The sequence below is a fragment of the Indicator indicator genome, chromosome 1, assembly GCF_027791375.1.
Source record: "Indicator indicator isolate 239-I01 chromosome 1, UM_Iind_1.1, whole genome shotgun sequence".
NCBI lineage: Eukaryota > Metazoa > Chordata > Aves > Piciformes > Indicatoridae > Indicator > Indicator indicator.
Window position 1 is genome coordinate 94,133,124 of NC_072010.1, and position 27,147 is coordinate 94,160,270.

The 27,147-nt window shown below is 44.2% G+C and overlaps 1 protein-coding gene across 1 annotated transcript in view; it reads left to right on the plus strand.

Moving 5' to 3' along the window:
- Positions 1–313: 313 nt before the first annotated feature.
- Positions 314–27,147, plus strand: part of CASR (calcium sensing receptor) — a 46,032-nt gene continuing 19,198 nt past the window's right edge. The window contains exons 1-3 of the mRNA XM_054384580.1: positions 314–498; positions 10,321–10,627; positions 13,750–14,631. Coding sequence (XP_054240555.1) covers positions 314–498; positions 10,321–10,627; positions 13,750–14,631 — 1,374 coding nt within the window. The remainder of the gene's footprint in view (positions 499–10,320; positions 10,628–13,749; positions 14,632–27,147) is intronic.

Below are 27,147 nucleotides of genomic sequence, written 5' to 3' on the forward strand. Positions count from 1 at the left end.
AAAGAAGCATGGAGCTCTGGTGTATAGCTGGTATCACTTTCATGTCTTTCTTTTACAGTTCTCAGAGATGGGCTCTCCATAATGGTTACAAACAAAGAAGGACTGCTGAATTGTTGGTTTGCAATGGAGAAGATAGAGGGAGAAATATCAGCACTGTGGCTCCCATCTTGTGGCTTATCTCCCTGCAGACATGTGTCCCAAATCTTCTCTGTGCTGTATTAAGGAAAGGAAAAGCTTCCACATTACAACATTTGCTTTCTTACATCATCTTTTCCAATTTTGCATCCTCTAACCCCCAGTGAAAAGAGGAACAATGACTTTATATATCTGTTGCTTCACTCTTTTGCTATTTACCTGGAATGCTGCTGCCTACGGGCCAAACCAACGGGCACAGAAGAAGGGAGACATTATTCTTGGAGGATTATTCCCCATTCATTTTGGAGTGGCTGCTAAAGACCAGGATCTAAAATCAAGACCAGAATCAGTGGAGTGTATAAGGTAAGCTACCAAAAGGGAAAATAAGAAATTTTGGTGGGGAATTCTTGACTTTCCCAACTTCAGGTAATGTTCTGTACATTGTGTAAACATGGTCTGTGGTTGGATGCTTGCAGACGCAGTGGGAAGATGTGAATAATAGAAAAAACAAGTGTGTAAAGGCAGGAAGTGCATATGTAAATGACACTAAGCTGGGAAGCAGTGTTGATTGAAGAAAGGCTCGAGAGAGGGACCTGAACAAGCTGGATTAATGGACCAAGCACCACTTCTATGAAGACAGGCTGAAAGCATTGGGGCTGTTCAGCCTAAAGAAGAGGAGGCTCCAGTGAGACCTTTTAACTACATTTCAATATGTGAAGGGGCTTGTAGTGATAGGATGAAGGCAATGGTTTAAAACTGGAGCAGCGTAGGTTTAGGCTGGACCTAAGGAAGTGGTTCTTTACAATGAGAGTTGTAAAATACTGGAACAGGTTGCCCAGGAATGTGGTTGAGGCTCTGTCCCTGGAGACACTCAAGATCAAATTTGATGTGTCCATGGGGTGCCAGATTACACTCAGCCCAGGAGGGGGTGGGCTGAAACGAATTTATCCCCCAGGTGGACAAAGAAACCTGACCCAGGTGGGCAGAGAGACTTGGTTCCCCCTCCCAGGATTCATCAAGGCCACGTGCTGGCTCCTGCACTTGGGTCACAACAATTACATGAACACTCCAGACTTAGGGAAGAATGGCTGCAAAGCTGCCCATGGGAGAAACACCTGGGAGTGCTGATTGACAGCCAGCTAAACACGAGCCAGCACCTGCCCAGGTGGCCAGGAAGGCCAACAGCATCAGGCCTGTGTCATGATAGTGTGACCATGGCAGTGATTGTCCTCTTGTACTCAGCACTGGTGATGACACACCTTCAATACTGGGTTCAGTTTTGGGGCCCTTATTGTAGGAGAGAGATTGAGGTGCCATAGTGTGTCCAGAGAAGGACAGTGAAGCTGGTGAAGGGTCTGGAGAACCAGTTTTGTGAGGAGTGTCTGAGGGAACTGGGGTTGTTTAGTCTAAGAAGGGGAGGCTGAGGGGAGATCTCACTCTGTAACTCCCTGAAAAGAGGTTGTAGTGAGGTGGGTATCAGTCTCTTCACTCAAGTAATTAGTGAAAGCTCAAGAGGAAATGGCCTCAAGTTGCGCCATGGGAGGTTTAGTTTGGGTATTAGGAAAAATTTCTTTACTGTAAGAGTGGTCAGGCATTAGAACAGGCTCTGAGGGAAAGTGGTGGAGCCACCAGCCCGGGAGATGTTTCAACAACACAGACATGTGGTGCCGAGGGATATGGTTTAGCACCAACCTTGTCAGAGTTAGGTAATGGTTGGACTCAATGATCTTGCTGGTCTTTTCTGACCAAAACAATCCTGTGATTCTGTGTTAAATGGTAACTTAAATAATATGTGGACAGTGAAAGAGGACAGTCTTTGTATTATCTAAAGCTGCCAAAACAATAATATACAGATCTGTCTAGGCACTGACAGCATTTGAATAGTAGCTGAAAATTAGCTGTCCTAGCAGGATGGAAATTAACCCAGAGTGTCCTTAAGTTCGTTTGATTACAGTCATGCAAAGTAGAGTAGATTAGAAATAAAATTTGGGTTTTTTTTTACAGTTCTGCCTCTCATCTTCTAAGACTTTACAAACTGTTTTGTTATGTAAATAAGTGAATAGATGAAAATTATCTGAAAAAATCACACTAATCACATAGATGTCTCTGTAGGACCTTTACAAAGTTTTGTCTTAAGTCTTTGGTAGTTAAGCCCTGATGGAGAAATGCACATAAAAACAACTTTCTTTTGTTGTTGAAGTGTAGCCATTTTTATGATGAAACAAGGAATTTTTAACCTCACAGCCCTGCATATACTATACATGATAAGTGTGAAGTGTAATGGAAACTGATTACGACTAAGATGTCATAGAAACAAAATACAAGAAATTGATGTGGAATTTTGCCATAACCATGCACAAGAAAACAGTTTAATGTTACAGGACCTCTTTTGCAATCAAAAGTGAAGAACTGTGTAACTGGAATTTTTTGAACCTCTTACCCTAGACTGGGGCTCTATTACTATTTTGTTGCAGATGGAAGCAAGGAATGGCTGACAACATTCCTGCTACACTTACAGATTTCAGGTGCAGCTCCCCACTAAGGTATTGAGCAAGATACATCCATCTGGATTATGAGATCATCCTCAGATGCCCCCATAGAGAGTGCACAGAAAGAAGTGCAAATAAAGAGGGGTCCTTTTGTTTTTATCTGTGCATGTACAGGAAAGTCATGAACTAAATGCCCAGAGAGGTTGTGGAGTCTCTGCCTCAGGAGGCATTCCAAACCCACCCAGACATGTTCCTGTGTGACCTGCTCTATCAGGGAGGCTGGACTAGTTATCTTCAGAGGTTTATTTCAACCCCTGCCATCTCATGATTTTGGGATTCTGTGATCATCAGAGATGACTGGAAAATCCTTCACATCTTTACCAGAAAATCTCTATTTCCAGGAAAAGTTTAATTCAACAGAGATTGGGTTGAGAAGACTTTTTGAGACCAGCCATCGCATTTTAATGATGAAGATAATTCGTCCATGGGACAGTTTAGATATATTCCTTGTTATAGGTGCATGTTAAACTGAGAGTAGATATTTTCTTGAAAGGATTTTCTATTTTAAGCAGCATTTAAGTCAGAGAAGTCTTCTGACTGGACTGGTACAGAAATATATCAGCACAGCTGTGGTGGTCCTTTTGGGTTTTGCACTCCATGATGAGGTAGTAGCCTGTGGCAGGTCTGTTCATTGTGACTCTTAAGAGCCCAGGTCATGAGTGTTTCATAAACATTTGAGATTCCTTGGTTCTAGGCAGTTGGCTAGTATGGAATGATCAAACTTACATTTCCTAGAGGGCAGGGGTAGGGAAGGTTTTGTCCCAAAGCAAAATCTCCCCAGTCATATAGTGCCAAAAATTTTTGCAGGATGGGAAGTGCACCAGAGTAGCATAAATGTGGCTGTACCTGGTCAAACTAAAGGTGCTAAATCTGTCCCATATCTTTGACTGCCCTTGTTACCCTTCTCTGAGCCTTCTCTGCATTGTCACTGTGTTTTTCCAAAACTAATCCAAATCAATTTTATACCTGTCCACACCATAGATGGATGAGTACAACTTTTAGTCTCTTTACTACATATGAAAATGTGTCTCATCTTACATAATTGCCAGCCAACTGAGCATGAACTGGCATGTGCCCAAGTGGCCAAGAAGGCCAGCAGCATTAGGTCTGTATCAGGGATAGTGTGACCAGCAGGACCAGGGAAGGGATTGTTCCCCTGGACTCAGCATGACTGAGGCCACACCTTCAGTACTGGATTCAGTTTTGGGGCCCTCACTGTAAGACAGACATTAAGGTGCTTGAGTGGACATTGAAGCTGATGAGAGGTCTGGACACCAGGTCATGTGAGGGCTGGCTGAGGGACCTGCGGTTTTTTAGTCTGGAAAAAACAGAAGGCTGCGGGGAGATATTCTTGCTCTCTCCAACTCCCTGACAGGAGGTTAGAGCAAGGTGGATGTTGGTCTCTTCTCCCTAGTAACAAATCTGAGGACAAGAGGAAATGGCCCCATCCCTAGAGGTATTTCAGAGACGCAGAGATGTGGTGCTGAGGGGCATGGTTTAGCACCAGACCTTGGTTGAGCTAGGTGATGGCTGGACTCAGTGATCTTAGAGGTCTTTTCCAACAAAACAGTTCTATGGTTCTAATATTCTTATCTGTGACACTGTATCTAACTGCAGTAAAAATAGATCCTCATGGCGAATAGTTCATAGCAGTAAGAGGAATGCTTGAGTATGGCCTGTCTGTGCAGTAATGCTGACAGTAACACCAACAATACCATCACCACTGCTACTGCTAATCTGCCTGAAATCAAGGAAGGGTAGAGAAATCAGTTTACAAATAGGCCTTTGTGGGTGCTGACAGGGAATGTGAATCAGTGATTGCTTGTGCCTCTGCCTCGACTGCAGGCATCAGATATGCATCATCACATGCTATAAGGAAAGTTGCTGCAACAGCACCTGAGGCACACAAAGACAGAAAGAGTATTTATATCAAATGCGGGATACCCGATTGCTTAAACAATAAACAGGAAATGAAACTGCTCTCAGTTTCTGTTCTCCTGTGTGACATTGGTGTGGCAAAATCATGAGTTAAGTTTTCATTGTGGACTTTACAACTCAGTGCTTAAAGCATCGAGGTGCATTTTACAGTATAAACAGCAGTACAGAGTCGTTTCAGACTGGTAAGATATGCTGAGCTGGGGAGAAAGGTCCTGTGCCACAAGAGTGGCACATCCAGACAGCACAGGTCAGATTGAACAGTCCTCAAAAGAAATGAAAGTCATATTGTCTTAAATTGTTTGATACTGAGGTCCAGGAGAGACTGACAAACCACCCACAGGCTTTCTGTGGGCCACTTACATCTTTTCTTGGTTTCAAAGCAAGAAGCTTTTCATATGATCTGATGACTTGCTCCTGCTTCCTAATGCAGGAAAGCGTGAAGAAAGACAGGATGCCCATGCTCTTGGAGTATGACTTGGGTCTTAGTCCTGGATCTGATTTTCTTATAGAATCATAGAATTGTCTTTATTGGGAAAGACCTTTAAGATCATTGAGCTCAACCATTATCTAACTCTGCTAGGACTGATGCTAAACCGTGTGCCTCAGCACCACATCTCTGTGTCTTTAAACACATCCAGGGATGGGGATTCAGTAAGAGTGGTAAGCAACTTATTGCACCTACTGACTACAGGAATCCAACACATATGGTGCTGGGTTGATGTTTGAACTTGATGATCTTAGAGGTCTTTTCCAACCTTAATGATTCTATGAAATTACTGAATGTCTCTCCTTTGCATAGGTCAGTAATACCAGTAGTAGTAGCAGCAATAACGTGTCATTAACGTACTGAAATCTAGAGATGACAGGGAAGTTAGTATGTGTATACAGCCCCTAGAAGAAGAGGGGTGCTGGTGTGAGCCAAGAAGCATATGCAGGCTTTGCCATCATTCTTGAATAAAAGTACCTGTTGGATATGGGAGGGTAATCAAGAGCTGTATATAGAGGCTTTCACTTTATGTTCTCCTTCTTTTCCTTCGTATTATATGATTTTAATTGAGTGCCTTGCAAGCACTGGTAAATGAAGGTCATGAATTCACATGGGGCTGTGAATCATGCATTTACCATGGAAGTGATGTACCTCTGTACTCAGCACTGCTGAGGCCACACTTTGAGTACTAGGTTCACTTTTGGGATCTTCACTACAAGAAAGACTTTGAGGTGCCAGAGTGGGTCCAGAGAGAGTAATAAAGCAGGTTTAGACTGGACAAAAGGTAGTTTTGCTCTCTACAACTACCTGAAGGGAGCCCTATGAGGAGAGGCTGAAGGAGCTGGGACTGTTTAGCCTGGAGAAAAGGAGGCTCAGGGGTGACCTCATTGCTGTCTACAACTACCTGAAGGGAGGCTGTAGCCAGGAGGGGGTTGGTCTCTTCTCCCAGGCAACCAGCACCAGAACAAGAGGACACAGTCTCAAGCTGCACCGGGGGAAGTTTAGGCTGGAGGTGAGGAGAAAGTTCTTCAGAGAGAGAGTGGTTGGCCACTGGAATGTGCTGCCCAGGGAGGTGGTGGAGTCACCATCCCTGGAGGTGTTCAAGAGGGGATTGGACGTGGCACTTGGTGCCATGGTTTAGATAGTCATGAGGTTTAGGGTGACAGGTTGGACTCGGTGATCTTTGAGGTCTCTTCCAGTCTTCTTGATTCTATGATTCTATGATTCTATGATTCTATGAATCTATGAAAAGAGTTTGGAGTGAGGTGAGTGTCAGTCTCTTCTGCCTAATAACAGGTGACAGGATGAGAGGAAATGGCCTCAAGTTGCATCAGGGAAGGTTTAGGTTGGATATCAAAAGAAAATTCTGGGTTCTTAAACACTGCAGCAGGCTCCCCAGGGAGGTGGTTAAATCCCCATCCCTTGAGGTGTTTCAAAGAGGCAGAGGTGTGGTACTGAGGGAGATGGTTTAGCACCAGACTTGGTAGAGTTAGATAATGGTTGGATGTGATGATCTTAAATGTCTTTTGCAAGCAAAATGATTCTATGATTTACAGAGACCAGCAGGGATCCAGACTAGTTCCCCAGCTGGACCCAGACGTTAAGATCTGCTTAAACCAAATCAGACAAACAAACAAGCAAACAAACAGGGGGTGGAGCCATTGGGAGTTTAAACTATGCTGTGATCTTGTGTTGCTTAGTTTACATCCCCTTGCTTTATAGCAGTGACTGAGACATGTAGATCATCCTGAGCATCCCTTGACAGATACATTTGTCCCATCTAAAAAGAAACCTGTGGGAATCAGTGAGATCTGGTGAGTTTACTGTCCAGCAAACTGGGCTGCAGTGATGATCCTTCTTGCAGATGTGACAATTAAAATGAGGATGTGTGGATGAATTGTTCCTGATTTCTCTTTCCTTGTTTGTGCTCCTGCCTGGGAATGGAAAGATCAGTGGGTTGCCCACTTTGACAAGCGTCAGGAGGAGATGACTGTAAACTGAGTGTAGATAAAATTTCCTCTCTACACCTGAATTATTTGTTAAACTGCCACTTTGAGCTTAATAGCCACTTTTACATAGCACCACATTGCAGTAATGTTAAAATACAAAACTGTACCAACTTACCTGTACAGTAATAGGGCAGAAAATAGGGTTTGGATGTCGCTTATTTTTGACAAAGAGTACCAGTGACTATTTAAAATGTCTGGTAACTTTATTTTTGCTTCTGTTAGTAAATCCTTTGCAGTTTCTTCGTGGAAATTACCACTCAGATTTCTGCATGGCTGGCAGAGCATTCCAGTGACTAATCATATCAGTCACAGCAGCAACGCAGCACAGGAGGTCAGCTGGATCAGTGTAACCTCCTGCCAGGTTCAAAGGCTTCTCTTAACCATTGCTCATGTACACACCAAGCCAAGCAGAATCTGCCTACAGTCCCTTTGTGGAGTCTTAAAATACAATGGGAGAGAATTCACACAATTTCCATTCAAAGTGACTGAAGCGATCACGAAATCTTGCTTTCGTTTAGACTAATTTAGTGGCACTGCCTTCACCTGCCCATATCTATGCTAAAGTACTGATGCAGCACTTAACAAAATGGGACTTCGTCTGAAGTTCTATCAAGTATGAGAGAAAACAGAGCAAGGTATGTTTGTCTCCATTTCATCTGTTTCTCTTCTGATCTGCTGATGCTGCTATCAGCAGAGGTGCAGCTGAGGAGAACTTCACGTCTCCTGCTCAGGCTAGTTTGAGGTAAATTATCAAAATCATTTCAAAGATATTTTGGATAAAATAAATACAATTGGGTTGACAATTGGACTTATGTTCTTACAGGTTTTTTCCAACCTTAATGATTCTATGATAAATTACTTTTAATGTTAACCCGCACTCCTGTGTTCTAAAGAGTTGTCCATTATCTAAAGAGTGATCTTAAAATAGATAGTTTTAGTCATAAATTATAACCAAGGATTTTTATTAGCCTCAGACTTTTTGATTTGAAGAGCTCTGTACTGAAATCATGCTGTCTGGTCTTTGAGGTACAACCACAGAGCAGAACTTCACTTGGAAGCTGGCCAAAGATGTCTGGAGTGGTGAAATCAAATGGAATAAATGAAAGCTTTTAAGACTTAAAGATAAACCTTAGATGTGACATCTTTAGAAATTCTGATCCTGGATGATTCAGCTAGAACCGATGGACTGGTAGTAATGTGGCTATGTTCATTCAGCTTTGAAGAAGTCAGACATAGCTAACATGAACTTTGAAAGCAATTAATCTAATTCAGCAATTAAAAAAGGTTATACATCTCAGAGACTGAAAGTTTGTGCTTTATTGAAGCTTATCTTTAGAAATCTTCACCTTGCTAATGGAAACATCCCTCAAAGCAATTCAAAATGGCTCTCATGTAAAATCTAAAATGTACCATTTCTAGAATCCGTTCTTGTGCAGGCTCTTTCTCCAGGCTTTTCTACTTCTGGAGCCCATCAGTTTTCCCAATGAATCTCAAGCATAACAGATTTGGCACTTTCCTCTTTGCAGCTGCAACTCAACACATACCTGCAAGCTAACTGCTCTCTTGACCCATAGTGTGTTGGAAGAGTCTGCTGTTCCAGCTGAATTGTACTGAAATGCAGTGGCTTCACAGGCATATAGCTGGTTGCTTGTGCAGATGTTATAGGAGAAAACACAGAATAAAACTTGAGAACGGAATGTATCAAAGCCACTTTCTTCCTGCTGCTTTCTGTGAAGAAGCTTCTCTCTTTTTTGATATGCAGTCACTTCCCTTGCATCATGGTTTAGCACTAGAATTGGTAATTAGGTAACGGTTCATAAAATCATTAAGGCTGGAAAGTACCTCTAAAATCAAGTCCAACTATCAGCCCAACACCACCATGCCCTGAATTGCCATGTCTACATGTTTTTTGAAAAGCTCTAGGGGTGGTGAGTTCACCACTTTCCCTGGGATCCTGTTCCAATGCCTGACCACTCTTTCAGGAAAGAAATCTAAACCCCCCATGATGTAACTTGAGGCCACTTTCTCTTGCCCTACTGCTAGTTACTTAAGAGACCAACACCACCTCAAGACAACCTCCATTCAGATAGTTGTAGAGAGCAAAGAGGTCTCCCCTCAGCCTTCTCTTCTCCAGACTAAACAATCCCAGCTCCCTCAGCTACTCATCATAAGGCATGTTCTCCAGACCCATCACCAGACCAGACCCTTCAGCTGGTATTTTCCAGCTGAAACAATTCTATGATCCCATAATCAGCTGCTTCTACTGCCAGCTCATAGTGATGCTCTGAAGAGGGACTCCTGGGTCCTGCAGCATACTTGCCACTGCTCCCCCGCTCTGGGTTAGCTCCATGCACAGCTGAGAGAAAGTCAGGAAGTGCAGCTGCTCCATTTTAGAGAGCAGAGAACGCTTCAGAAAACAGAGTTTCAATTTCATAGGCCAGATCTGATGGCAAATGCATGAGAGCACTGTAAAATGAGAAGAGGTATTCCTTCAATGAAAGTACCGAAGTATCTGCTTAACAAGTTGGCAATTCAGCTAGGATTTACCTTTATTTCATGTCTCTGTTCTCTGGTATGAACAGGTTGATGGTGTTCTCTCTCACAATGTGAAGCGTGCAATGGGAGGCCAAATTTCCCTGAGCAGAGCACCTGTATATCCAGCAGGGATGTCTCAACTTGCTCTGCCTGCCTAAAGTCCTTAGGAGCTGACACACCAAGTTGAGCCAAGTCTTTGGCAGCATCATGCTCAGTGCAGGCTTAGCAGACACTGCCATCTGGATTCAGAAACATGACAGAGGAGCCTGGAAGGAAACCTGGTAGATTGAGCTTTGTGTCACAGCATTTGCTCAGGAATCACAAGATCCAGGTTTTCAAGAACCTGAGCAGAAGGGGCAGGCCAGAGCTGCTCTCCCAAGGCATGCTCTCGTTTAGCTTTCCCAGGCTTTGGGGGACTTAGAGAAGTTAATTTCATCCTCAAAACCTTCAGTGTGAGCTCTTAAACTGAGGAGCTGTAAACCAGAACAAACCCTTTTAGCATGTGCACGCCTCTTCTTTAACCACTGACAACAACCCCCAAAACTCTTCAGTTTTACTAGGATGTAAGATGCCTTTTGTATCTGGAATTCTTTGCTCTTTGTCTCAATCCTCATCTCCTCTCCTCTGTTTTCCTTGTTCTCACTCTATTTTATTTTTGCTCCCCCAGGTATAATTTCCGAGGCTTCCGCTGGCTCCAGGCTATGATCTTTGCCATAGAAGAAATAAACAGTAGCCCAACTCTCCTTCCCAACATGACTCTTGGATACAGGATATTTGACACTTGCAATACAGTCTCGAAAGCCCTGGAGGCCACACTGAGTTTTGTGGCCCAGAACAAGATAGATTCCCTGAATCTGGATGAATTTTGCAACTGCTCAGAACACATCCCTTCCACAATTGCAGTCGTGGGGGCAACCGGCTCTGGCATCTCCACCGCGGTGGCCAACCTGCTGGGACTCTTTTACATACCTCAGGTATGCTTTCACCTCTTTTGGTTAGGTTACTGAAGTGACTTGATTCTCTGCTCTGCAGAGATCAAACAAAGATTGTTTAGTCTTTGCCATTTCCAGTAGAATTTCAAGGAAGGAAACAATATGGAGGGTTTCTTACAGCAGAAATATGTCTTGCTAGCAGTTTGCAGTCCCCAAGCACAAAGGTTATAAAGCAGCCAACAGCAACTTAGTCTAGGAGAATTAGAATCTTCTAGAGTGGTCTAATCCATAAAATGGGTATTTTAGGTCACTCATTGGCAGTTGTCAGCCTTGACAGGTTAGTTGTGATGTTACTTGGTCACTGTCTTGTCATGCCCAACTCCCACAAAGCTCACTTATGGCCAAGTTCAGTCAGTGCTGGCTGCTTTTAGGTCTCTCAGCAGCTCTGATCATTCAAGTAGGTGACCTGTAAAGTTGTTGCTTGTGCTGATGAGGTGCTGAGAGAGTTTCTTCTGGGCTGACCTGCCTTTCTTTTGCCCTAGGGCCTTCCAAAACAGGGTTTGCGAAAGCATGTGGATGGGGGTCATCTGTGTTCTGCCAGCTCCTGTGTCTCAGCATCCTTCTTGCTGTATGCTGACTCTGATGGGGCCAGAGCAAGAATCCATGGTCCAATTCCTTTTGTTAACAAGCTTGTTGCACTGTCAAGACCTAAGCAAAGTATGTGGCTGGCATGTTATAGCTTAATGTTGTTGCTCTCGTTTTTAGATTACCATACTGAAGACAGCTTCGGAAAAACACACTTGGTCTTGTCCATTTATGTGTTGCCTTGTATAGCCCTAACATTTCTTATTAACTCCTCTTCAAAAACTAATACAGGTACCAGGGCTTATAGGAGTCCTTGTTAATAAGATTGTGTCAGACTGCACTTTGTCTGTCCTGAGAGGGCATTTTACTTCAGCCAGGGCTCCAATTCTCATCTGCACCACAAATGAATCATAGTTGGAAAGGACCTCTTCAGATCGTCAAGTTCAACCATCAACCCAACACCACCATGCCCCCTAATCCGTGTCCCAAAGTGCCATGCAAACATATTTTTTTAACACCTCCAGGGTTGGTGACTCCTTCTGAGCCACCTGGTATATTGTTGATTTGCACATCACATTACCAGGTGAACAAAGGCAGCCAAGGTCTAGCTGGCTGGGCTGAACATAAGAGATGTTTACAGTTCTCATACTTCCCCTTTGAACAGGGAATGCTGTTTGTGCTGTGAGGCTGTGGTCTTATCTAGAGGGTACAGAAATAGGTAGATGTCAGGAGGTTCAGTTTGGGAACAATATCTTAGCCAGCTGGTTGAGTCTGACAACTGAAAGCAGGCTTTTAAATTTTGGGTTGTTGGGCAGCATTAGAAGACACATTATCGCTGCCATTTAGAGCAAGGCTATTAGCAAAGCCATGCTTAATAAACCCTACATTTCAGTAGAAGATGAGGATATCTTTTACAGTTAATGTAAGGCTCATTACCCATTCTGTTGACATGGAAATGGAAAATGTTACGACTTCTGTTCTGTGTCTCAGTATCTCATCTCAGTGTACCCTTACAGCACATGTGGGAGTGGGGTACCTTGGCTGTACCTCCTGGCAATAGCACTGGGCAGGAACCTGTCCGAAGGAGAGAGTAGCTCTGTGAAAGGAGGATTTGCTCCTATGGCCCTTGAAATTGAACCAGGAGACTTCCTTTTCTTTCTTCTTGTAGAAACATTAAATGCCAGAGTTTAAGGATGAGACAAGGTATTCTGTGAATTTCCACTTTGTACAAAGGGAACTATTTATAGAAGACTTTCAAATGAGAACCAATCTTGAGGAGTTCAGATACCAATCTCAAAATGCAAAGATCAGTGAATTTTAAAAGTTCTACAAGTATTTAAACTATTCTCTTCTGGGGTTTATGGTTTTCCTCCTACTTGTAGAAACTACAAATTGTATCTTAAGAGAGTAAGGCGCTTGTTCTGATTAGGGGGAAAAAAATGTTTCTTGATAGCTTTAGAAAAGGAAATAAAATCCTGTTTAAACCCTAAAATACGATGGCTCTTGGAGTGTGGAATGCTTACTGGCTTTTTTGCTGATTCTGGCCAGCAGTCAGAAAGTACTGCAAAGGTAGTATTGACTAGCATTACCATGACAATCTAGAGGGTCAAGGCAAATGATGTACAACACATTCTTGTTGCTTCATAGAGTTGTTTTGGTTGGAAAAGACCTTTAAGGTCATTGAAATCAATCATCATCTAACTCTACCAAGTCGTGTGTTAAACTAGCACCACATCTCTGCATCTTTTAAACACCTCCAAGAATAGGGTTTTAACCACCTCCCTGGGGAGCCTGCTGAAGTGTTTGAGAACCCTTTCAGTGAAGAGTTTTCTTCTAATATCCAACCTAAACCTCCCCTGGAGCAACTTGAGGCCATTTCTTCTTGGCCTATCACTTGTTACTAGGGAGAAGAGACCAACATCCTCCTTGTTTCAGCCTCCTTTCAGAGACTTGAAGAGACTGAGAAGGTCTCTCCTGAGTCTCTTTTCCTCACCTGGCAGGGGTTGTATATAACACATATGGTGCCTGATTAAGAGTGGGGACAGAGGTGTGAGGCAGGGAGGGACAGAGTACACTCAGGATTGCAGTACTAGCCTGCTGTCTCATGTCTGGTTCAGGATGGAGGAAGCCTACCTTTTGTCTGAATGATGTGCACTGCCCTCATTTATCTAGAAGATACGTTCTTCTTGCTTCTTGATTTGGCAGGAAATGCAGCGAGGTTTGTGTGTAGGCCACCTGTGGCTCACCTCTTTGCCATTCTTCCAAGTTATTGTCAGTGTCTCTCTCCCTCAGTTACATTACAAGTGGACATGAGCTTGCTCCAGCCTTTTGGGTCCAAGCAGCTGCTCCTGTATGTATGCCTCTGTTAGACAGTCATAGCTGGAAGAACATACAGACTCTCAGAGTGGATCATGTGCAACTGCAGGCTAAGAGTACATGGCCTCTGGTGTGGTGCTCAGCTCGTTCTTCATCCCAGCTGAGGTTACAAAGGTTGACAATAATGATAGATAAATGTAGGGAATTTATTCCCAGGCATTTCACTTCATGGTGTGTTTTGCTTGTTTACTGTGCTCTCACAGGTCAGCTATGCCTCATCCAGTCGACTCTTGAGCAATAAGAACCAGTTCAAGTCCTTTCTCCGCACAATCCCCAATGACGAGCACCAAGCTACGGCAATGGCAGACATCATTGAGTACTTCCGCTGGAACTGGGTGGGAACAATTGCAGCTGATGATGACTATGGCCGGCCAGGGATTGAAAAGTTTCGGGAGGAGGCAGAGGAGAGAGATATCTGCATTGATTTTAGTGAGCTCATCTCCCAGTATTCAGATGAAGAGGAGATCCAGCAGGTGGTGGAGGTCATCCAGAACTCCACAGCAAGGGTGATTGTAGTTTTCTCCAGTGGCCCAGACCTGGAGCCTCTCATCAAAGAAATAGTCAGGCGAAACATCACTGGAAAGATCTGGCTGGCAAGTGAGGCCTGGGCCAGCTCTTCCCTGATAGCTATGCCGGAGTTCTTCCGTGTTATTGGCAGCACCATTGGGTTTGCACTGAAAGCAGGACAGATTCCAGGCTTCCGTGAGTTCCTGCAGAAGGTGCATCCCAAAAAGTCCAGTAACAATGGCTTTGCCAAGGAGTTTTGGGAGGAGACATTTAACTGCTATCTCCCTGACGGGTCCAAAAATTCTCCAGCTTCAACTTCCTTCCACAAAGGCCATGAAGAAGGACTGGGATCTGGAAATGGAACAGCTGCCTTCCGACCTCCCTGCACGGGGGATGAGAACATCACCAGCGTGGAGACACCGTACATGGACTACACACACTTGCGGATATCCTATAACGTGTATTTGGCAGTATATTCTATTGCCCATGCCTTGCAGGATATATATACCTGTACCCCTGGGAAAGGGCTCTTCACTAACGGATCCTGCGCGGACATTAAGAAGGTTGAGGCGTGGCAGGTAAGTCCTTCATTTGTGTGCCTGTGCCATCTACTTGCAGATAAAAGACACGATGGTCAGGGGCCTTTTGCAATCCTGCGTCTCAGACACAGCTTAAGGTTCCTGGGACATAATGTGTCACTGGGTGCAAGTTAGGTCAATGCTCCCACCCCAGAGGGAGGGTAAGATGTGTTAGGCTTGTCTGCAGTGAAAGGGGCTTAAGCTAAGCTGAATTTTCATGTAATCATAGAATCATTTTGGTTGGAAAAGATCTTTAAGATCATTGAGTCCAACCATTCTCTAACTCTGCTGTGGCTGGTGCTGAACCATGCACCTCAGCACCACATCTCTGTGTCTTTGAAACACCTCCAGGGATGGGCATTCAACCACCTCCTGGGCAACCTGTGCCAGTGTTTGAGAACCCTTTCAGTGAAGAAATTGCTTCTAGTAGGCAACTTAAACTTCCCCATGTGCAATTTGAGGTCATTTCCTTTCCTCCTATCACTTGTTACTAGGGGGAAGAGACCAACTCCTGCCTCTCTACAACCTTCTTTTCTTGCGTTTTCTCCAGGCCAAAAGTGCACACACAGACAATTATCAAATCCTGGCTGACACAGGGTAACTTGATCATATATTGAGCCCTTATATAAACAAGAGGGCCTGGAGAGAGCACATAAACAAGGAAAACAGTTTTTAAAGTTAATTTTCTTTGGCAAGCTCTAGATCTTTTGCAATCCTGCAGCAATTTTCCATACAGGCTATACTGACCCCCCCAGTTTTATGCTTATATAGGATCATACTGAAGCAGGTTGAGTAATGAAGGACAATAATGTGTGCCTACTGGGCAAATAATAGATAGCTGCTTTGATTTGGCAGTTTTCCTCCCCCTCTACTCCTTCTCTGGAGACATTCAATACCCACCTGGACTTGCTCCTCTGTGACTTATTCCAGATGATCCTGCTCTGGCATGGAGGTTGGACTAGATGACCTTTCAAGGTCCCTTCCAACCTCTAATGTTCTGTGATTCTGTGTGATACCCTGGCCTAGGGAGGCCACATCTGGAATACCATACCCAGTTCTGGGATCTCCAGTTCAAGAGAGACAAGGAACTACTTGAGGGAGTCCAGTGGAGAGCCACTAAGAGGAGGGGACTGAAGCATTTCTCTTAGGAGTAAAGGCTGAGAGATGTGGGGCTGTTTAGCCTGGAGAAGAGGAGACTGAGGGTGGGTCTCATGAATGCTTATCAATACCCAAAGGGTGAATGTCATAATGGTGGAGCCAGACTCTTCTCAGTGTTGTTCAGTGACAGGACAAGAGGCAATGGACACAAACTTGGAACCAAGGAGATTCCACGTGAAGACAAGGAAAAACATTTTCCCTTTGAGGGTGGCAGAGCGCCTGAACAGGATGCCTGGAGGGGCTGTAGAGTCTCCATCTCTGGAGGCATTCCAAACCCACCTGGATATGTTCCTTGGTGATCCTACTCTAGCAGGGAGGTTGGACTAGATGATCTTCAGAGGTCCCTTCCAACCCCTCCAACTCTGATTTCCTGATTTGAGCATTTAGTCTTCTGATCATCTAGGAATACCTTATACCTTACCATGTACTATCTGATGTGATAATCAGTATGTAATCAATTTTTAATATCAACTGCATTCTTAAATAACAGCAGTAGCTTGTAAGGCTATCCAATGTACATATGCTAAGTATGTAGCAAACTCTGCCCTATTCTGGTCCTCACAGGAAAACTGGACCCAAGCATGCCTGAAATCAAACCACCACAGGTGAAGAGAAGGTAAATCAAATGCTCATTGCTTGTGCAATTTCCTCTAGTTAGTATAGTCTAACCAAAATAAATTCCTGCCTTGAAAGTTGCAGATGTTGGGTGAGCATTCACATGTGGGAACCACAGTCTAATTTCTGTCCAGTGTCAGTCAACTCATAACCATCAGTTAGATCAAATTAAAAGCCTTTGTTTTGGCATTCATGGGAAACCTGCATTGCTCTGGGTACCTGATTTGTGTTCACAAAATCATTTTATTGAGAGGTGATGAGTGCAGCGTTGGACATTGGTGTAGGGGAGTCTCATGATTGCTGGAGCTTTCTGAGCTTTGCATATTTCAAAATATTCTGCTTTTCAGGAGCATGCTGGGGGAAGTGGACAAGTCACAGACAGATTTAGCTTTCACTGAGTCCATAAAAATGATCCAGAATAAATGTATTTTTAATTCATTCCCATATGCCTTGTCAGCTTGAAAAGTAAAGCAGGATATTCATCGTATAGTTAAAAGAGTATGGTGTTTGTGGAGGATCACACAACTGGGAAGAGTTACCCTCTCATTTTGGTGTTGTGTGTCTGGTGCTGGAGGATGGCTACATCAAAATGTAAAACATCCTGCCCATCTAGGTTTTTGGGTATGCATGCTTGCCTTAAAGGAATCACAGAATCACAGAACAGTAGGGTTTGGAAAAGACCTCCAGAGATCATCTAGTCCAAACCCCCTGCTAGAGCAGGTTCCCCTAGATCAGGTTGTGCAGGAACACGTCTGTGTGGGTTTTGAAAGTCTCCAGAGAAGGAAACTCTACAACCTCTCTGGGCAGCCAGCTCCAGTGCTCTGGCACCATCACAGGAAAGAAATTTTCCCTTATGTTTAAATGAAACCTCCTGTGTTCGAGTTTGTGCCAGGTGCCGTCTTGCCTGTGAGGGCACATTGGTAGTTCACGCTGAACTTGTTCACCAGCACTCTCAGGTTCTTCTCTGCACAAATAGCAGAAGCTGTACTTGAAATGATGACCATTATGTATTGTTTACTCTTAAGCATATTTGTACATTTTTTCACTTCATTTCAAAATCAAACACATGAATGGCAGTTAAATGCTAAATTTGTGTGCACACCTACTTCATATCAGGCATTGCAGCTCATTACCCTCAGGAAGCTTACCTCAGCCCTGGAGGTAATGAGTTCACCTCACAAATGTGCGTCCTCTAGCATCTTCAGAGAGTAGTTTTCTGACAACCAGACAGAATGAAATCTTTCTACTCAAGATGATCTCATTTGCAGCAGGACTAATGCCAGTGGTCAGTGCTGGCTGCTTTTTCTCACAGGCAGCTCAAGGGTTTCTTCAGCAACCCAAGAGAGCGCGGATGGGGTTAGAAACCTCCATGCCTGAGACTGGAGGCAGCAGCTGCTGACAATGTCAGCAGCCACTGATTGGGTGGTTTGTAGGACAGATAAGGCAAACCTGGTGAACTCATGGCTCAATTAGTCCAAGCTCCAGTCCAGAGCAGCCCTTGCCTGTGGTGTCAGTGACTGGGGAGTATAAATGGTGTGTTCCATAATTTAATTATCTACCATGTTGCCTTTCAACAGTCTTAGCCCACTAACACATATGAGTTATTATGGGGTTAGGGGATGTTTAGCCTGGAGAAAAGGAGGCTGAGGGGAGACCTTCTTGCTCTCTACAACTCCCTGAAAGGGGGTTGAATCAAGGTGGGTGTGAGTCTCTTCTCCCTAGTAACAAGAGATAGGATGATAAGAAATAGCGTCAAGTTGCACCAGGGGAGGTTTAGATTGGCTATTAGGTTGGCTTTCTTGACTGAAAGTGTTCTCTAACACTGCAACAGGCTCCCCAGGGAGATGGTTGAATCCCTATCCCTGGAGGCACTTCAGGGTGCAGGGATGTGGTGCTGAGGGACATGGTTTAGCACCAGATTTGGCAGAGCTAGAGAATGGTCAGACTCAATAAACTTAGAGGCGTTTTCCAACTGAAACTATCCTGTGATTCAGATATAGTTTAAGTTGTGTTTCTGCCCATTCATTTGTCTTCTTCATGGTTGCCAACAAGCAACAGATGGACCTCGCTGTCTCACAGTAAAAACATTGCAATTAAATGGGGAAAACAGGCTCCTGTGGATCTGAGAAGGTAAAGGTGTGCAGTCACAGGGTCATGGAGCAAAGCATCCTTAGGTTACTCCTAGACAATTTGTGGGTTGTGGTTACACTGGAGGCTGTGAACTTTGTCAGGTTCATGAATGAAAACTGAGATAGCTCTTCTAGGCACCAAGGCAAAGTGTGTTGCACAAGCTGAAATACGTGCTGTTCTAATGATTAGGAGGTTAAAGATGTGCTCATGTCAGTTATTGTATGCCTAGAAATGTGGCTGATCTCAAACTTGGTGAAAAGATGCCGTATGCTCTTCCACAAAATAAAAGCAAATACAAATAAGCTTCGCCTAGCAACAGTGAAAGTCTTTTATTACACCTGTGCACCTCACAGCCAACAGTTCCTTCCTCAGTGCTGGTGATACACGTTATGAAGAGGTAAAAATAGATTGGTACCTTCTACAGCTTTACATTTTAGTATGTCTGGCTGGCTGGAAATTGATTCAGCAAGGCTTCAAAGAGGTAAATGATACCTTAGATGACAGGTTTTTCCAGACCTTTGAGCCTAATGGCTTCTCTAATCAATCTTGTGTCTGTTGAACTATATAGGCCTGTCTGAACAATTAAAATGGTGTTTGGAGAGCAGCTGCTTTGTGGTACAGAGAATGAAAGGCATTAACTGAGACTAGTGTGAAAATTAGTCATTTGGGAAGAATTGTGATGAAGACAGAAGAAGACATAAGGAAGAAGTTTAGACATAAGGATGAAGTTCTTCAGAATGAGAGTGATAAAATACTGGAACAGGTTGCCAGGAATATGGTTGAGGCTCCACCCTTGGAGTCATTCAGGATCAGAATTGATATGGCCCTGGGCAGCCTGATCTAGTTGGAGTTGTCCCTGCTCACTGCAGGAAGGATGGACAAGATGACCTTCGAGGGTCCCTTCCAAGCCAATGCAGTCTGTGATTCTGTGAAGCTTCTGAGTATCTAGTCTGCATTATAAATGCACTGGAGAGGCATTTACTATAGACAGAGACCAATTATGTCACCAGTGTGCCTTTGTTGTGGGAGACCAAATATTAAGAGGCAGACAGTGTCAGCCACACACAGAAACGTGTGAGGCAAAAAGGCTTGGGGAAGAGTGGCTGGAAAGCTGCCTAGCAGAGAAAGACGTAGGGTTGCTGACAGACAGCCATCTGAAGGTGAGCCAGCAGTGTGTCCAGGTGGCCAAGAAGGCCATGAGCATCCTGGCCTTATCAGGAATAGTGTGACAAGCAGGACCAGGGAAGGGATTGTGCTCTTGTACTCAGGCCACACCTTTTAGGGAAGGCTTCACGTGGGCCTTGTATGACGTCTCTCTCTGAAGTGACTTCAGATAATAATTATCACTTTAATTCTCAAGACATCAGTATCTTTTACTAAGACACACTGTGTCTTTCTTGCACAAAATAAGTTTCTTATAGAACTTACATGTACTGATGCTACTCACAGATAGAGCTGCGGACAAAAGGCACCTTGAAAGCTCCGCTCAGAAAGTGAGCGGACGAAACGAGTGGATTTATCAAAAATTCAGTTTTATGTTGTAATGATTCCTCTGACTTGGCTGATTTCCATTTTTTCCAAGGTAGGGCTGAAGCTAACTTCAGAGGCATGATAATCATAGCATAGTTCGTTATTTCTTTTCTTTCTGGGTGGTCAGCCATCTTCACAGATACTGTACTGACCAGACCCATGGTTTTATCCCCAAGGGGAACTTTCGTGCACTATGAAGTTGCTCTACAGAGCGGGTGAAATTTGGAGGAAGGAGAACAAATTATCCCGTATGGCATATAAAGGAACCTTTTGCCTTGTAAAATAGTGAGAATGATCTCCTCACTAGACCAGAAGCACTACTTTGCTCAGAAAAGACTTTTGTCTGTATCACTATGAGGAATCACATGAAAGTTATATAGCAACTCAAGGGCCTGGGCTGTTTTCAGTGGTGCCCAGTGACAGGACAAGGGGCAACAGCCACAAACTAGGGCACAGGGGATTTCCCTGAAATGTGAGGAAATCACTTCTGTCTTGTGAGGCTGGCAGAGCACTGGACCAAGCTTCTCAGAGAGGTTGTGGTGGACTATCCTTCCCTGGAGACTTTCAAAACTCACCTGGATGTCATCCTATGCAACCTGATCAAGGCAAAACTGTTTATCAGGGGGGTTGGACTACATGATCTGTGGGGGCCCCTTCCAACCCACACTGTTCTGTGGTTCTGTGTTTGTACCCAAAGGATTTCTCCACATTATAATTTTCACAAGTGAAAACCAAAGCACTTACAGCATTAAGTCTAGACTAGGTGGCTGTGGGGGCTCTTTCATATTGTAGTTGTAGGCAAAGACAGCAGCAGAGAGACTACAGGACAAAATACCATCTGACAGCACTAACAATTAGCTCTCACTGTACCTGTACTATTACCTTTGTCTGTTCAGAGATCATCTCTCTCCACAAAGCCTCAACAAGAATCCAAAACACATTCCAGTGGAGTCACTTTCCAAATGATCATGCAGTTTGAAATCCCTTATATAATAAAGCATGAAAATTTATGCCATGTTCTGGAAAGTAATCTTGATCCATCTGAGAGATAGTCCACATCAGATGTAAAGCCTAGCCATTGCACTTCTGAAGGCTTGTGTTTGCCAGTCAGACTTGTATTTAGCAAGGTTTGTTTTCCCCAAAGACAGGCTGACTAGTAGACCTTTTTTTTAATTAGAATGATCCATGCCAGGTCAAGACTCCTGTCACAGATCATGTTATTTCTTGTAGGGATTTAAATGAGCTTTGGTTTCATTGGTCCCTACTTGGCCTTGCTCTATTAGATTTAAAAGTCCAGATGAAATACAATTTTTCTCCACAAGGTATTTTTGTACATTGATGAAATTATTCCTTGGTCTGATCATGCTAATTTAGACAGAGCAGGGAGATAGTCATAAGATATGTTTTCTCCTTTATTTCTGTATTCTTATTTTTGGTGAATTGAGAACTGTTTGAAGGACAGAGCACAGAAGGTTGAGAGCAACAGTGCAGGGTCTAGTTGGAGGTCTGTGGCTAATGGGTGTGCCCCAGGGGTCAGTGCCGTGTCCAGTCTTGTTCAATATCTTCAACATCAACCAATGAAGGGACAGAGTCTACTCTCAGCAAGTCTGCTGAGACTGGGTGGAGTGGCTGACACCCCCGAGGCTGTGGTGCCAACCAGTGAGACATGGACAGGCTGAAGAGTTGGGCAGAGGGGAACCTCATGAAGTTCGATAAAGGCAAGTGTAGAGTCCTGCACCTGAGGAGGAATAACCTCCTGCACCAGCACAGGTTATGGGCTGACCTACTGGAAAGCAGCTCGGCGGGTAAGGACCTGGGAGTGTTGGTGGAGAAGCTCAGCATGAGCCAGCAGTGTGCCTTCATGGCCAGGAAGGCCAATGGTATTCTGGGGTGTGGCCAGCAGGTCGAGGAAGGTTCTTCTCTCCCTCTGCTCTGACTTGGTGAAGCTGTACCTGGAGTACTGTGTCTAGTTCTGTGCATCCCAGTTCAAGAAGGACAAGGAACTACTGGAGAAAGTGCATTGGAGAGTCCCTAAGATGCTGAGGAGACTCACAAGGAAAGGCTGAGGGACCTGTACAGGACTGTTTAGTCTGGACAAGAGCGGACTGAGGGGAATCTTTCCAGTGCTTATCAATATCTAATGGGTGGAGGTCAAAGGGATGGGCTTGGGCTATTCTCAGTGGTGCCCAGTGGTAGGACAAGGAGTAACAGGTGCAAACTAGAACACAGGAGATTTTACTGAAATAAGGAGAAACTTCTTTCCTGTGAGGATGTCAGAGCACTGCACCAGATTGCCCAGGGAGGTTGTGGAGTCTGGTGACTTTCAAAACCCTCCTGGACATGTTCCTATACAGCCTGTTCTAGATGACCCTGCTTTAGCAGAAAGGTCATCTGTAGATGTCCCCTCCAACCCCTGAGATTCTGTGGCTCTCTGATTTTGTCCATTACTCACCCATCCTTTTGGTGTACATTCAGTCTTGCTTACCCTCAGCACAGCCAGACTGTGAAAAAAATCCCCCATTTACATAATCTTTATGACTTCCTCGTTTACACATGCACAAGTTTTATTAGCCCTCCTTGCCACAGTGTGCAATGGATAGGTCACATTAGGTTGCCACTAATATGTTGCAGGAGGTGGTACCACTTCTGCGCCTGAGGCTTGAATTGCTGATGCCTTTGTGCCTGAGTTTCACTGTATTAAACACGGATGTTTGAAAGCAATCTGGGGGAAATGCTTTGTCTTGAGAGGAAATGGTCTCAAATTGCACCAGGGGAGATTTAAGTTGACCATTAGAGGAAACTTCTTCACAAAAAGGGTTCTCAAACCCTGGAACAGGCTCACTGGGGCAGCAGTTGAGTCCGTGAGGTATTTCAGATGCTGAAGGTGTTTCAGAGATGCAGAGATGTGGTGCTGAGGGACGTGGTTTAGCACCAGACTTGGTAGAGTTAGATGATGGTTAGAGTTGATGATCTTAAAGGTCTCTTCCAACAGAAATGATTCTCTGACTGTATGATTGTTTACCTTTACCACAGTCCATGCATTCTCTGCAAATTTTACCAGCAGTGCTCTTTGTATTTGCTGCCGCCTAGTGATGAACATTTCAGGTAACAGTGAGTTGTTCACTGAGGCTGGAGGAATTCCCCATGAGATGATCCTTCCTCTTTGTTGATTCCTGGTTTTACACATCTCGTGGACAGTTTTTGATCCATGAATACATGCCCTGCATGGGCTGCTGTGGAGGGAAACTTCAGGCATGCTATTGGGAGTGTATTACATGTGCATGTGTACTAGAAAGGTGGATTGGGATTGCTGTGGAATAATATTAGAAGATATATTGACTTTGTCATTCAATGCCAGTGACACTTTTATGCATGTATTACCAGCCTACTGTCTCAGCTCTCTTTTTATTGCTTGTAGAGTGCAGTGATGAACTGTCTGGTCCTGTCAGCCTTTTAGATCCAATTTAAATTGCTTAGGCTGTTCTCTAATCTCTTTTTAAGGACCTTCTACTTTTGTTAATGTCACATTATAGCTCTAAAGCAAGCACCCTTGGGATTTGTCCAGGATTATTATTTTTTTCTGATAGCAAGGGCAATAGCATATCATTCATTTAGCATTCCTGGTCCTCCTTAGCTCCTTCGGTCCTCTTTGGCTGTCTCCTACAATGTTATGTCATGAGGATCTAGCATACAGGACACCTTTCAATTTTAATGTGTGCAAGAAATTTCTTAGTATGTAGCCTGGTGATTTTTTCCCTTCTGCATTCTCCAGGGTTTTTTGTGTGTTCTGCTTTCCATTAATATTAATATTTGTGTTTCACAGCCATGTCTGAATGGTCTGTGTTGGATTAGTGCTTTTAGAGCACACCATAATAAATTCTGCTCCTTAAGCTTTATTTGTATGCTGAGGATAGCAACGCATCATTACTCCTTAATTAATTGATGAGCTTTAATTTGAATTAACATACCAAAAATTCTGAACTGAGAATGGGTTTATCATGCATGAGATACGGTGATTCAATGCTTTCCCCTAGCTTGTGCAGCAGACACACTGGGGGGAAGGGATGCCTTGCCAGGCTGGAGAGGTGGGCACAAGCCAACCTCATGAGGTTCAACAAGACAAAGTGCAGGGTCCTGCATCTGGGTCGAGGCAATCCCAAGCACAAATCCAGGCTGGGCAGTGACTGGCTGGAGAGCAGCCCTGAGGAGAGGGACTTGGGGGTGCTGGTGGACAAGAAGCTCAACATGAGCTGTCAATGTGCACTTGCAGCCCAGAAAGCCAACCAGATCCTGGGCTGCATCAAGAGAAGTGTGGCCAGCAGCTCAAGGGAGGTGATTCTCCCCCTCTACTCAGCTCTGGTGAGTACTCCCACCTGGAGTACTGCATCCAGTTCTGGAGCCCCTATTACAAGAGGGATATGGACATGCTGGAACGTGTCCAGAGGAGGGCCACCAGGATGATCAGAGGGCTGGAGCACCTCTCCTATGAGGAGAGACTGAAAGAGTTGGGGCTGTTCAGTCTGGAGAAGAGAAGGCTCCGAGGAGACCTTATTGTGGCCTTCCAGTATCTGAAGGGGACCTACAAGAAAGCTGGGGAGGGACTTTTTAGGCTATCAGGTAGTGATAGGACATGGGGGAATGGAATAAAGCTGGAAGTGGGGAGATTCAGGCTGGAAGTGAGGAAGAAGTTCTTCACCATGAGAGTGGTGAGAGCCTGGAATGGGTTGCCCAAGGAGATGGTTGAGGCCCCATCCCTGGAGGTGTTTAAGGCCAGGCTGGATGAGGCTCTGACCAGCCTGATCTGTGTGAGGTGTCCCTGCCCATGGCAGGGGGGTTGGAACTAGATGATCCTTGTGGTCCCTTCCAACCCTGACTGATTCTATGATTCTATGGATGTTCTCCATTCTGTTGGGTACAGGGACCTCTGCCTTCACTGACTTATGGTTGTACATGGTTTAGCACCAGACCTGGTAGAGTTAGACAATAGCTGGATTCCAGGATCATGTAGGTCTTTTCCAACCAAAATGATTCTATGAATCTATTCTATGATCAATGGGGCAGAAACTAGTCAGAAGCCTGCTTGGTTTGGAGAAGGTCTAGAGGAGGGCCATAAAGATGATCAGAGGGCTGGAGCACCTCCCCTATGGGGACAGGCTATGAGAGCTGGGGCTGAAGCCTGAAGAAGATAAAGCTCCAGGGAGACCTTGTCACCCCCCTTTCACTACCTGAAAGGGGGCCTGCAAGAAAGCTGTGGAGGGACATTTTACAAGGGCTTGTAGTCATAGGATGAGAGGGAATGGACTGAAGCTAGAAGAGGGTAGATTTAGACTGTGTATTAGGAAGAAAGTCTTTACAGTGAGAGTGGTAAGACACTGAAACAGGTTGCTGAGGGAGGTTGTTGATGCCCCCTTCCTGGAAGTGTTCAAGGCCAGGCTGGACAGGGGCTTAAGCAACTTGGTCTAGTGGAAGGTGTCCCTGCCCATGTCAGGGGATTGGCTCTTTAAGGCTCTTTCCAACCCAAACCATTCTATGATGATTCTATGATTTATTCCACATCTAGGGATTCTCCACAGACATTAGTTTTGATTTTGCTACCATGATTTTTGTCTTGATTACTAGGAACTGCATCAATGCTCCAGCCATTGTTCTCCATAAGGAATCCATTGCAGTCACTAGATCAGGTTAATTCTGTTTGGAATGGCACTGAAGTGGAATTGAAGCAACTCCAGATGCCTCAGCCCCTGAAGATACTTGTGAAAAGAACTCGTTTGAACTCTTGAGAACTAACAGTACAATATCATGCTTTGGGGCATACAAATATATTGGGGTACCATCACACAGCTGGATCTTGACTTAAAACAAAAAAAAAAAAGATTAAAAAAGATAAAAAGTTAGAGGAAAAAACTTTTGTCATCTCTGCTCTGCCCTGGTGAGACCACACCTGGAATACGTATCCAGTTTTGGGCTCCCCAGTTCAAGAGAGACAGGGATCTACTGGAGAGGGTCCAATGGAGAGCTATGAGTATGATTAAGGGACTTGAACGTTTATCCTGTGAAGAAAGACTGAGAAAACTGGGGCTGTTTAGTCTTGAGAATAGAAGGCTGACAGGGGATCTTATCAACATCTATAAATATCTGAAGGGTGGGTGTCAAGATGAAGGTGACAGTCTCTTTTCAGTGGTGACCAGTAAAAGAACAAGGAACACGCTGAAGCACAGAAAGTTCCACCTCAGCATGAGGAGAAACTTCTTTACTGTGAGGGTGATGGAGCACTGGAACAGGCTGCCCAGAGAGACTCTCCTTCTCTGGAGACTTTCAAAACCTGTCTGGATGGGTTCTTGTGTGGCCTGCCCTAGGCTGGACTATATAATCTCCAGAGGTGCCTTCCAACCCCTCCCATTCTATGATTCTGTGTGTCTTCTCCCCTGCAGTTAGTCAGATGAACTAATTGCAGTTAATTGAATCAATACTGTTCAAACAAGCATTCTGACAGACTCAAAATGAAGTGTTTTCCCTTTACCCGTTACAAAAAGTAATTACAATTAAAAAATGGAACTTTTAAGTTGGACTTTGAAAACATATTTGCACTGAATTTTACTTGTCTGGATTTTACATGATGTTTTCCTATGTAAATCATTGGTTTCAGAAAATTCTATAGGTGAGATGTATGCAGAGGATGTTCCCACTCTTTTTATTTCCTTGCATATCATGTGGATCTAGTCAAGACCAAGCACATGAAAACTTCATTGCTCTGTTTTCCAGTCATGTAATGCTTGGCAAAATCATTATCCTTTATCATAGCATGCTTTAGCTATCTGCTGCTAGCTATCAGCTTTGCATTAAGCAGTACAAGCTCAGGACGTGCATTCTATAGACAATGTGTGCACATGGCCAGCCTGAGTTTTGGAGAACCTTCAGGAAACAAATATAGAATCATAAAATCCTTAAGGTTGGAAAAGACCTCTAAAATCATCAAGTCCAACCATCAACCCAACACAACCATGCCCATTAAACCATGTCCTGAAGTGCCATGTCCACACATTTTTTAAACAGCTCCAGGGATGGTGACTCCCACACTTCCCT